Source organism: Halichoerus grypus, chromosome 7, assembly GCF_964656455.1.
Source record: "Halichoerus grypus chromosome 7, mHalGry1.hap1.1, whole genome shotgun sequence".
Taxonomy (NCBI): domain Eukaryota; kingdom Metazoa; phylum Chordata; class Mammalia; order Carnivora; family Phocidae; genus Halichoerus; species Halichoerus grypus.
Genome location: NC_135718.1, coordinates 38755127 through 38768663, shown reverse-complemented (window position 1 = coordinate 38768663; position 13537 = coordinate 38755127). Strand labels below are relative to the sequence as shown.

General features: G+C 40.0%; 1 protein-coding gene across 7 annotated transcripts in view; it reads left to right on the top strand.

Moving 5' to 3' along the window:
* The window catches only part of MARCHF8 (membrane associated ring-CH-type finger 8), a 135413-nt gene that overhangs the window by 103963 nt on the left and 17913 nt on the right, over positions 1 to 13537 (top strand). For all 7 annotated transcript variants that reach the window (XM_078077436.1, XM_078077434.1, XM_078077437.1 and 4 more), the window contains one exon: positions 9231 to 9281. In XM_078077436.1, coding sequence (XP_077933562.1) covers positions 9231 to 9281 — 51 coding nt within the window. The remainder of the gene's footprint in view (positions 1 to 9230; positions 9282 to 13537) is intronic.

Here is a 13537-nt window from a genome sequence, read left to right as displayed (position 1 = left end):
TTTTTGTAGTTTGTATTTCTGTATTGCTTTCATCAGTTGGATAAGATATTGTCATCATATCGTCCTTTTCCTCTTTAAGTATGGCTTCATTTAGTTCTGTGAACATATTTATAATAGCTACTTTTAAGCCTTTGTGTACTAAAGACAATTTGTGGGCCCTCTGAAGGGCCTTTTCTGTTACCTCCCTTTTTTCCTGTTTGGGTCATACTTTCCTCTTTCTCTGCAAGTCTTGTAGTTTTTGTATTCAATGCTGTATATTTTAGATAATACTTTTTTGCGTCTTTGAATTAAAATTCTTTCACCCCCTCCCCCCACCTCCTGTGGGTTGTTGTTTAGTAACTTGGCTGGATTTTATAGTAAAATCTGTTTTCCTCACAATACATAGTCTCTGATTTTGCTTCTCAGAGGGGTAAGCCTTGAGCATGTACTCTCTCAAGTTGGGATGACTGTTTATAGCAGTGGTTTTTGATTGTCTGTCTCCCTGACCTGTTAAGTTTTCTTGTCTCTGTTGATTTCACACTCAGTTTTTAGTTCCATTAACTGCTGGCTGATTGCACTGCTATTTTGGACAATTCCCTAGGGCATTGTTCCATGGTCTGATCCAAGTAAATGCAGATTCCTTTGCTGCAGCTGTTTTTGAGGCCAGTATTTGAGGTTTCTTCCATCCTCAGGAGGACCTTCTTAGTTGTCTCTGTCCATGGTTTTATGTGGTACACTTTTAGTTGTTTTATGGTTTTGCTTGTTGCTCTCTTAGAGCTACTAGCCACCTAAAATGCCATCATTTTTGCCAGTACCATTAGACTGGAATTTCTACATATTCTGTTCCAGTTAATGTTTGTTTCCTTGGAGACAGCTTACGAGCTCTCTGTTCTTTTGGCCTGCCTTTCCACCTGTGCAAAATCTAAGCTTGTGCTCTAGAGCTGGGGACAGGTGGAGTGGCCCACATCTTTTGGAGTGATGTACCTGCTTTATGTAGGGCAGTAGCCTGTGGCTTTCTTGGCTTGCCTCTCTTGGTGTGGAACTTCTACCCTATCAGTCTGTTGGGTTGAACAACGTTGGGCTGCATTACACCCAGTCTGCCATGCCTAGAGTAGAGCCTCTGCTCTGCTAGTGGGCACTGTACAGAATGGAGCCCAGACCTGCTTCTGAATCACTTGTGCTTGGAACATGGCTTCCAGAACATGGAGTTGGTAGAATAGAATGTGTCATGCTTGAGTCCTGCCCCTCTCTTACCATCATGTGGGCTACTTGAACACTTTTAAGAATTTCTTTTTGTTTTATGTGTGGGTTAATGAGTGTATCTCTTTGTGTAGCTTATTTAGTGCTTATCTTTGGAAGTTTGATATATTTCCTGTATCTTATGTCTCTTTAACTTTGGGAACATTTCGAAGACAATTATAATAATACTTTGATTTCATTTTCTGCTCATTTTAATATGTATGTCACTCTTAATTGACTGTTCTCATTATAGATTATGTGTTTTATTCCATTTTTGCATATCTGGTATAAATCATTTCTACTGAATACCGAAGTGCAGTGGTTGACTCAAGACAAAGCACTTCTGTGATTGAGTTGCTAAGTTAACTAGTCAATTTTAATGGAATATAATTTTTACCTGAAAGAATTACTGGCAGTCAAACTCTGGTTTATTCTGACTTGGATATTTGGCAGACATTTTCTCTAAATTGAATGAATGAGCCAGTCTTTCCTTTCAAGTAACAGTTTTTTTTGCCGATGAAAAAATTTGAAGTCTCTAAGCAAAAATTAGGATTTTGGAAAACTTGTATCCACCACTGTGAGCTTGGTAGCTTTTCAGTAATTATAGACTCTGATGGTCATATTAATGAGTGTGGTTTTTTTTCATATTGCATAATGAAATGTGTCAGTCTTGTTGGAAGATTTGCATAACCCAGTGAACGAGTAATTTCTAAATGACCAGTTTAGTGTGATGTTATAAAGTCATGCATGATTAAGAGATCAATTCAAAGTAGAAGAGGGACCAATTGATTTTAATGGAATATTAAAAATTTATTAATATCATATAAGAGTGTACATCACAGCTAATTACTTGTTGAGTTTTTGTGTAGTACAAAGAATATCCAATTATCTCAAATGGTTATTAAATACACATTCCTTTTATAAATACATAACTGTATAAGGTGAAACTTTCTTCATTTATTTCAGTCAAAACAACAGAGGAGATTGAATGTACAAGCAGATAGAATTCAGCTGTCTTCTATTAATTGGACAAGAACAAGATTTACAAAAATATAAAACTATGTTACTCTGCTCGCTTTTTTTTTCAGAAAAATAGTTGTTTTTCATAGAAATTTATATTAACTGGGTTTAATTATTCTAATTGAATTAAGAGATTCATATTTTTAAAATTGTTTTATTTTTTTTTTATTTTTTTTTTTTAAGATTTTATTTATTTGCGAGAGAGAGAATGAGAGACAGAGAGCATGAGAGGGAGGAGGCTCAGAGGGAAAAGAGGACTCCCCGCTGAGCAGGGAGCCCGATGTGGGACTCGATCCTGGGACTCCAGGATCATGACCTGAGCCGAAGGCAGTCGCTTAACCAACTGAGCCACCCAGGCGCCCGAAAATTGTTTTAATTTCTAATATGGCAAATATCAATATATATAATCCACACAAACAAAAGGTCTGGGGATGGGCGCCTGGGTGGCTCAGTCGTTAAGCGTCTGCCTTCGGCTCAGGTCATGATCCCAGAGTTCTGGGATTGAGCCCCGCAGCGGCCTCCCTGCTCCGCGGGAAGCCTGCTTCTCCTTCTCCCATTCCCCCTGCTTGTGTTCCCTCTCTCGCTGTGTCTCTCTCTCTCTGTCAAATAAATAAATCTATAAAAAAAAAAAAAAGGTTTGGGGAGTCCTCAGTAATTTACTTGTAAAGGTGTCCTGAGACCAAAAAGTCGGAGACCTCTGTGTATACTTTTTCTCCTCATGGTCTCAAGGTGACTTCTGTACCTCCTGGCTTGACATCTTTATTCCAGGTTGACTCAGGAAAGAAGGAATGCTGGAGAAAGGAGCAGTGGCTGCTACATCAAGAAAGCAGACTGTTCTCTCAGATAACCTCAAGTTTAATGTCTTTAGGGAGAACTTTCTTATATATTTACCCATAATTGCAAAATAGAGTGAGAAAGTGAGAACTTTTAGTTGGATCCATTGCTGCCCAGAACAAATTTGTTCTATTGGTAGGGATGGATATGGGTAGATACATAGTATGTCTGTTACACAGTTTTTTGTTTGTTTTGTTTTTTTGCTTGTTTGCTTGTTTGTTTGTGTGTGTGTATGTGGTTGTTTTTTTTTTTTTAAATGACTGGTCCTGGTCAGAGTTTCAGGTACACTCCCACATGAAGTTTTATTGTTTGACTCCTTTATACAAAATCCTCAAAACTTGCTTAGACATCTCACCTCATTGTCTTCTCGTTAATTCTTGGCTTCTACTTTCCAGGGCGTGTTTGGTCTCTGTGGGCTCTGCATCTCTGTTCTACCCTCAAGGTACATTCTGTTGGAGCCACACATGGACTTGCAAAACACCATTGACAGGACTGAGTAAATTGTGAAATGTCCCTTATTCTTCAACAGAGCTTCTCTTTATCTTTGTGATTTGGTAACTTCTTACATTAATAAAACTTTTCTTTCTCACACCCTCAGACTCAGTCTTTCCCAGTGTATGTATCAGTCTGTTTCCTGATTGATTTATTTGTATTAACTCAGTTGTGAGCTCACTACCATCTTTTATGCAGAAATTTACTTTTACAGTAGTCATGATTTGCTCTTTAAAAAATGAGTCATATTCAGTTATACCTCAATTAAAAAAATGAATCATAGCCTTTATGGATTATTCTGGCCCAGAAACTTGCATCTTAAAGTGTAGTCCGGGGACCAGCAGCATGGGAGTCACCTGGGAGCTGACTGGAAATGCAGAATCTCAACCCACCTCACAACTAACAAATCACCATCTACATTTTACAAAGATCCTTAAATGATTCAGGTGCACAAAGTTTCAGAAGCACTGGTCTGAGGGAGACAACAAATGAGAAGAGGGCATGGAGCTGTGTTCTGAGGAACTCTTCTTTTTAATGTAGACAACAAGAGCCCACCAAGCCAGGGGAGCATGTGCTATCACAGTGTGGCATCTCCAGGTGCCTTCTCTGAGGAAAGAAGGTAACAGTTTTTGCTATCAGCAGTGAGGCTTTGATCTCTCCCAGGATTATAAAATGGCGGACCCATTAAGCAGTGACTAACTATATTAAAATAATTTGCTAAGGTTTGTATCACTTGGGCATTGAAGCTTAGTTTTGTCTTGAACTGGAATGGAACTCTTTTTCTCTTTGGAATGGCTAATTCCAGTTCTTGACATTGATGTTTGGTAACCTTTCCTTCTTTTCATTCAGAAACATGCCAATGTGACTGTAGGAAAGAATGGTGTCACCCACTGTCCTGATATAATTCATGTTTGTGCTTTTTATGATTTAAAATTTTTTTTTATTCATTTTCTTCCCTGGTTGTGTATTTCTCATTGAAACACTATTTCAAAGAAGTTCTGTGGTTAATTAACATCATCATTAGAACAGGTTTAGGAGTCAGATTTATTTTTGTCCATGTTTTGTGCCTAATACAGTTGTTTGCATGTGTTAGTCAAATAGTAAATAAGTATGGAATGAATGAGTCACTGGTTTGAATGAATCCTGGGATTTGCTTCCTGAAAAATAAGTCTGTTATGGTCCTGAACTTCTTAGATTTTTTTCAGTAAGTCCGAATAAATGTAGTAGTATTTAAAGGAAAAAAAAAATGGTCTGTTGGAACTGTATTGTTAATTTTCTGCCAAGTAATGATGAAGCAATTCTAAATGTTGACAGGTTTCAGGCTTTAAAACATCTGTATGTTCTGGGGCTAGATAATTTGTTTGATTTTTACCAATGTAAAATATTGAATTGTTCTAACAAGGAAAACTGGATACAGGCTTACATCATTAAATTTATTTCTCAAGTTCATAAGGTAAAGAGCAACTTTCAGATCTCAGTCTGGATTTATAATGTTACCTAGCTTAATACCTGGGCCTCTCCCCACCCCAGTAACCCCTCTGTATGGAATCATAAATGTCAAAAAAGTCAGGGATAGAAATTACTGCTTCCCTTAGTACCTCAGAACGTCTCTGTAGATTTCAGGTGGTGTTAAACTGGCCATTTCCTTTAAGATAGAGGGTAATGTCATAGTGGTTATAATGATTTTCTGTACAGATATTCCAGGGCATATGGTATCTTTGTTTTAATTTAGTAAGGTAAATTAAAATTTAGTAGTAAATTGCAAGTAGATGAGCCTTTAAGCGTGGATACACAGCAGTGCCCTCTGTTTGTCCATCGAACATTGTTGATTCATGAATGACACTTGAATGGTTACAGATTTACCTGTGCTGTGGACAGAGAGAGTCCCCACTCCCAGTGAGTGAATGCATGAATAAGATGAATGAATGAAATTTCTGATTCTTTTGGTCTTTTAGAAATAGTCTTTGTTGACATTGTCAACACTTTGAACGTACTTTATAATTTTGTTTTTTTCCTAGAACTATCTAATTGACTAGCTTAAGACCAAGAAACATTCCATTGATGCTAAACATTTAATAGCAGTGTCTGTATTGTATTACACTTAAGAGATTTGAACTTCTGTTTTCACTCAGATTTATAAAATAGAATATAATGAAAATACTCAAAAAAATTGCACAGATTGCTGTAAAGACAAGACAACATTGCTAAAACAAGTGCTGGTTGGCAGGCCACTTGGGAGCTCTTGAAATGTTTCTTCACTAACATTTTAGGGTTGTTAAGTGTTCAAAAGCCAAGTGTACCAAAGTCAAGGCAGTATGTCATTTGGTGGGTTGTGGGAAAGGGGAAAGTTAAACTTTTCTTGATTGCTAGTTCTCTTTAAGGAGAGGCTTGGTGGAATGGAATCAACTCTTTTCAAAGTAGTTTTAAAATGATCCACTAGCTCCTTTGTATTACTGACTGACCAAAAGAATTTTACCTGCTAATTACATCTCAAACTTCTCTGGTCTTCCCCATGGTTATTGTAAAGCATGTGAGATGAGTAGAGAATATGATAATCTTAAAAATACAAGTGAGATAATCTCTTCCATTGGTAATAGTTTCTATTTTTGTTTTTTTACTCATTTGGGTTCAGAGCAAGGAATACTGGATTCAGGGAGAGTTACTTTCTTATTTTTAGAGAATCAGATTTATATTTCGAACATTTATTGATTTTCTTTTTTTAAGAAAGTTATAGTGTAGAAGATTCTTGTATTATTTGCTAGGGCTGCCATAAAAAAATAACCAGGCAGTGGGTGCTTAAGCAACAGGAATTAATTTTCTCACAGTTCTAGAGGCTAGAAGTCTGAGATTAAGGTGTCAGCAGGTTTGGTTTCATCTGAGGACTCTTTCGTTGGCTTGCAGATAGCTGCCCCTGCCTTCTCCCTGTGTCTTCACATGATACTATTCCTTCTGTGTGTACCTATGTCCTAAGTTCAGCTTCTTATAAGAACACCATTCATATTGGATCAAGTCCCACCCTAATGACCTCATTTTAACATGATTACCTCTTTGAAGACCCTAGCTCCAAATATAGTCACATTCTGAGTATGAGGGCCTAGAACTTAACATACAAATTTGGGGGGACACAATGCAGTCCATAGCAATTATGTATCAGGGATGTCACTTTCAGAGCAGGAAGATAAGTTAGGAAGGTATTCAAGAATTTCAAGTGAGAAATGAAGAGAAACTAAACCTAAGGCATTGACAGTAGAAATATAAATGAGATTGGAGATTAGCATGATGAATGGTTCTCCATCCCCTCACTTTCAATCTGGAGGTGTCTTTGGGTCTCAGATGAGTCTCTTGTAAGCAGCATATCCATGGATCTTGTTTTTTTATCCATTGGGATACCATGTGTCTTTGGAGTATTGAGTCCGTTTACATTCAGAGTAATTATTGATAGATATGAATTTAGTGCCATTGTATAACCTGTAAAGTTGCTGTTCCTGTAGATTGTCTCTGTTCCTTTCTATGTTGCTTTTCCTCTCTCTTTCCTGCTCAGAGGGTCTCCTTTAATATTTCTCTCAAAGCTGGTTTAGTGTTCACAAACTCCTTTAGTTTTTGCTTGTTTTGGAAACTCTCTCTCCTTCTGTTCTGAATGACAGCCTTGCTGGATAAAGTATTCTTGGCTGTGTATTTTTCCCATTTAGCATGTTGAATATATCATGCCACTTTCTTCTGGCCTGCCAAGTTTCTGTGAACAGGTCTGCTACTAACCTTATGTGTCTGCCCTTGTTGATTTAGAACCTTTTGTCCCTAGCTGCTTTCAGAATTCTCTTTATCTTTGTATTTTGCAAGTTTCACTCTGATATGTCTTGATGTTGATCTGTTTTTTTTGAATTTGAGGCGAGTTCTCTGTGCCTTTTGGACTTGAATGCCTGTTTCCTCCCCCAGATTAGGGAAGTTCTCAGCTATAATTTGTTGAAATAAACCTACTGCCCTTTTTTCTCACTCTTCTTCTGGGACTCCTATGATATGGATATTGTTGCGCTTTATGGAATTGTTGAGTTCCCTAAGTCTGTATTTGTGACCTAATAGTTTTCTTTCCCTCTTCAGTTTCATTATTTTCCGTAATTTTATCTTCTATATCACCTATTTATTCCTCTGCTTCTTCCATCCTTGTTGTGATTATATCCAATTGGTTTTGCATCTCAGTTATAGCATTTTTTATTTCAGCCTGACTAGTTTTTAGGTCTTTTATCTCTGCAAGATGGGGGTTTCTCTGGTGTCTTTTATGCATTTTCCAAGCCCAGCTAGTATTCATATGACTGTTGTTCTAAATTCTTGTTCAGACATATTGCTTATATCTGTTTTGAGCAAATCCCTGGCTGTGATTTCTTCTTGATCTTTCTTTTGGGGAAAATTCCTCTGTCTTGTCATTTTGTCTAGGTTTCTGTCTTTTGCATGTTATGAAATCTTGTTATGTTTTCTGCTCCTGAGAGTAATGCTATATTAAGAAGGGGATCATACACTGTCCAGGGCCTGGTGCTTCAGGAAGTGTTTCTGGTGTATGCTGTTGGTGTTTTGGCTACTCTTTCCCACAGGTCAGTCCTCTGCAGAGTTCCTCCTTGCTTGCAGTGGGGAGTGTTTGGACCTTTAACTAAGTGTGCTTTGATTTGTTTGTTAAAATAAGCCTGGAAAAGAAAAAAGAAAAAACCTGATCTAAGACAAAAGGAAAATGAACAAAAATACCAACAGACAGACAAAAAACTAAGTCTGACTCCAAAGAAAAAGAGAGAAAAAAGAAAGTTTGATCCAAAAAATGAAGAAAGGAAACAAACAAAAAACTGTAAGCCTGATTCTAAAGGAAAAAAAAAAAAAAAAAGAAAGCCCAGTCCTGTTTCCAGCAGAACTGAAGCCAACACTTTGGAGCACTGTATGATCAGTAGACTTGGTACCTGCAGGGGGCCTGTGTTGGTCCTCTGGGGGAGAGGCCCAGTGCACTGGTGGCTCACAGTCAGACCTGCCCTAGTAAAGATGCCCCTGCCAGTGCAGGGGGGTGGGGTTTGGTGTAAGTGGCTCCAGCCTCTCCTGGGGGCGCTGTGTTGCTTGCTTGTTCGCTGAAGTCTGACCGTGCTTGTGGGTGGGGGTAGGGGCGTGGAGATTGGAGCTTGAGAGACGTTAAACAGGAAGAATTTGATATAAGACTTTGTGACTAAAGGTGGAAGAGGCTAGCATGACTCTCAGATTTCTCTAATCCAGGAGGAGAAACAGGCTTGAGGGAATAGATGTGAGCTGTGGGATATCCCTGTTGAGTACCCAACACTTTGACAGCCACACGACCTGGGTGGGGTCAGCTATCCCACTTTCTTCTTCCTGATCCTACAGTGGCTCCTTATGGCATGGACCACCTCAGATAAAACTCAACATGCAGTTTCTTGCCTCTGAACCTCCATTTGAATGTATCTTAAGACACCTAGAGCTCTTTTATTTTTAGTTAATTCCAAATTCCTGTTCTTGTTAACTTAAGTTCCATTAAGGCAAGGACTACTGTGTCATTCATTTTTGCTAGTACATAGTAGTTTGGGCTCAGCAAATTCTAGTTGAGGGAATGATTGTCAGGAGGATTGTTATGAGTAATTACTTATTCTCTGCACATTTTAATCACCTGTTTCATTTTCTTGCAGAATGAGAAGACTTTGGGACATTCCATGAGTCATTCAAGTAACATTTCTAAGGTAGAGTGCCAGTGAAGTATGTTATTTTCATAGTTTGGTTTCTTCTATCTTGCATGTGTGTATACTCTTTACTTTTCAATATGCGAAGTTATTGATACAGTTCTTTAATCTGCTCTAGGACCATACAGTGAGGTATATGGCTGTTACGTTTTTCTAGCGAGGCAATTCTGAATGTGTGTTGAGGTTAGTGACTAATAGGAGAACACCCTGTTTCTTCCAGTGGAAATCATTTACTCTCAGGTTAAAAAAAAATCTCAGTCACCAGAGAAGCTGTGCCCTCAGTTAAGAGTGCATTCGACTGACAGTAACAAAAATCCAGCTCTGGTGACCTCAGTAGTTCTGGATTTATGTGGTCCTGATGACAAAGTGTGTCTGGAGGTAGGTGCTTCAAGGTTGATGCAGTTGCTCCCAGGTGGTATCAGGGACTCAGGCACTTTTTGTCCTCTCTGTGCCACCTTCCTTAGCACTTTGTCATCCTCATGTTTTAGTGCCTCGTGGCCTTAAGATGGGAGCTGGACCTCCAGGTACCATGGCCGTGGCCTTGGCAGGAATAAGAAGAATGATGAAGGATGGTGGGGTCTGTCAGCTGGGAGTGACCCTTTTCAGCGGGAAGGCAAAAAACTTCCCCAGAAGCCCCACCCAGCTGCCTGACTGCTGCTTACATTTCACTGGCCAGAACTGGATCACAGAGCTACCTCCAGCTGGAAAGTGCCTAGGAAAATGAGGGCTGAGAGGGTGAATTGGCCATCCAGCAGCACCGGACACACCTGTGGTATAGTCACTCGACTAGCCTGTCAGGAGCACATCAGCTGCTATGGGTGACCCAGGAGCCAGCAGGCAAACTTGTTTGCAGGCACCGCTCATTTCTCAGCCCAGACATGGGCTCCGGCCACCTTGTCGTCCGTGCAGTATGTCCATGTAGGTTCCTTGCAGAGAGGGGTCTTCTCCCCATGTCTTTGTCAGCCAGCCAAACACTGACACAGATCCTGACAGGAGGATCTGAACAATGTGACAAAACATGTCCTTCTGTCTCAGGCCTCCTGAGTACTCAGAAATAAACAGCCACATTATATGCCATTTTAATTTTCAAACTATACAGATACTCTCATTTATATCACCCTATTTTTTTTTTAACTAAAAAGTAGAATCTAGCAAATCCTTTGAGACAATCAGTCTGTTCTTAGGCATATTTCTGATCTCACCATATCGTCCATCCACTTAATTTTGCATAAAAAGAAAAGTCCATAGTGCTCAGTATGACACTGAAGGCTATGTAGAGTGCTCCTTGGTGCATTCCTGATCCAAGGAATCCTACAGTGAGAACAATCTTTCAAGCCACAGGCTTTGGCCATCTCAAATGAATACCTTTCAACAAATAATCCCTCCTGTTCCAACCTCCATTTCTTTTCTTTTGCTCTTCGTTCAGCTAGGAATATGGGAGTTAATAGAACTGTGTAGTGGTAGATCATTACTGTCTGCATTAAAAGGCCAGTTTTGTCCTACCACCTTTGAAGGAGCTGTCCAACGTTTAAGCATCAAGAAAAGTGAGAAGATGCAGGTCCAGATGGCCTGTCTGGTTAAGTTGAATTAAACATTTTAAAAGTACATAGTAGCCCCTATTGCCTTGCCCCAATGATGAGGGCAGTTCTGAAGGAATCAACACCCTGTGCCTCAAATATATGTCTGTTTATGGTTTTAGTAAGATTTTATTTGAAGGGAAGTTTCCTCTTACAGTTTAAAAAAAATGTTTGTAAACCACTGGCTTACAATGTCTATAGGAACATTTTAGGGGCTTGGTGCAAATTGGGTTGTGATATTCTGAGTTGCCTTGTGATAGTTTTGGAGTTAGATGGACAAGGATTTACTAGCCATGTGACTTTGAGGAAGGATACTTCTTTGAACTTTAATTTCCTGTTGAGTAAAATTAGGGAATAATACAACCTTCAGGGTTGTTGTGAGTCTTGGGGATAATGTTTGCAAGGAACCCTAGGGCAGTTCCCTCATTGCAGTGAATCCGTGAACTAACTGTAGTCAAACTTTGTTGAACCCTGGTGATCTTAGGTGAATTGGGTCACGATAGTTCTTGATGATAGCTATTATTATTTTATTACTGATCAAAAGCAGGACTACATACTTTAAAATAAATATCAACTGGGGTGGAAATTAAGAAATCTAATAAAAACTCTGGCCTTTTCCTTTCTTCCTTCTTGCATACATTTTTATTGTGTGTTCTTTGTGCCAGGCACTGAGCTGGGTACTGGCATAAAATGATCAAAACAAACATGGCCACTGATGTGACACTTCCCTGTGGGCAGGGTTGGAGTTTTCTTAAAAAGCAATTTTAGCTCCACACTTTCTTTCAGAAACAGGGTAACTGTGAAAACTTCACAGCTTTCTGCCATATAGTAGGGCCAAGAAGATGTGGACCTCTTCTATTTTCAGAGCAGGAGTTCCTGCCCACTGAACTGGGGTCAGAGGGAAATCTCAGGAGTGGTATGTTATGCACACATTACTTCCCAATGAACCATCAGCATGAAATTTTGTTGCAAAATGTACCCCTCTGAGATAAGAAAGTTGTATAATGTGGAGTTGTTAGGCATGAACCAGTTACATGGGGTTGGGGAGGGAGGGCGGGACTGCTATGAAAGGTAACTTTGTTTTTGAGAACGCAGTTCTTTCTTGCAATATTTATAAAATGAACCTGTTGTTTGAGGCCACTTTAGGCCATGGCACATAAAACTCTATTTTCAGTATAGCAGACATACTTAAGCAGATGCTTCATACCCTTGAGACAGAAGATACAAAAAAAGGTTAGAACACACACATGTTTTATGCTACCTGAAATCTCCGTTGTCTCTCGTAGGAAACATTTTCTGCTGACTCCGCCTCCAGCTGAGTTCAGTGCTAGTTTGTGTCCAGCGTAGTCAGTCACCTGCAGTGTGTATTATGTTCCCGCAGTTTACCGCTTACTGGTAACTGAAGTTACATGAAGTCAAGATTGAGAGCAGGTAAAAATAAACCTTCCATCTGTCTCCTCGTGTTCCATCTAGATCTTGTTACAGAATGATGGGGTGTCTCATTCAGTGTTTGTTAGAGGCTCCCCATGTTTTGTTGTAGCCTCAGAAACCACGCTCCCCTTTCAAAGAAGGAAACAGGCAGGTTAGGTGGAATGTGCGAGAGGTGGCTAGACGGCTCCTCTGCCTTTAAAATGGGCATCCAGGTGCGATCCTCTTAGTTAAATTAAGGGAGAATATTGGAACATTTAAGCAGTTTTGATCGCAAAGTCTTCACCCAGTACTTGGTTTTGCATTAATGGTAATGACGCTAAGCGGGTACTCTGTTGTATTTCGTTTACCGGTAAATCTTCAGAGTGAGGTGATATGCTTCCCTGTCCAGGGGAGCCGTACCACAATGGCCCCCCACCTAAAGGCTCTCTTATCGCCCCGCGCAAGATATCCTCAGCATTGAGGTATCGTCATCTGTAACGTAGACAAGGGGGCCCAGTGCAGCATATACGAGGATTACAAAGTTCAGATTTTGTCCCACACTTAACTAACTCTATGCCAAGCATTGTGCTCTGAATGCTGAACCAAACAGGAAAGAGATGAGTAAGCAGACCTCCAGAAAATATGGGCAGCTGGGGAGAATTATTATGAAGGTAAAAGACAAGGGGCTGAGGTAGAGAATGACAAGGAACCAAAGTTTAGAAGGGTGCTTGGGGAAGGTGTGGCTGAGGAGGGGCTACTTACAGCAGGACATAAACAGTGAAAAGGAGCCGGCCAGGATGGGATTAAACTGTAGAAAATGGTTGTCACCTCCCTGAGAAATCCAAAACAATAGGTAGAAATGAAAGGCAGATGTGCTGGGAGTGATGACTGTCATAGCTGTGCCCAACTGCAGGGGGCCTGTCAACCATGTCGGCTGGGGGCACTCCAGTGAGGACCACTGCACTTTGGCCTAAAACTCTTTAGAGGGAGGCTGGAATTCCCTGGGGGTGCTTGAACTCAGTCCGACTGGAATTTTTTCAGGCACCAGGAATTTGCTTAGGCCACGCTCATTGTAGAGGCTGGACTTTCTAGAGCCTCTGCTCAGGCCTCTCTTAGCATACGGACATGGCATTAGTTTACCTTGAGGGACGCATTCTCACTTGACCCTGAGAATTGAACTTGGTCCAGGTGGCACAGTTTCTCGAGCAAGTTCATGAGATTGGTAGCACTTATAAGGAGATGGTAGTGAAAAGCTAGACATACGTCATG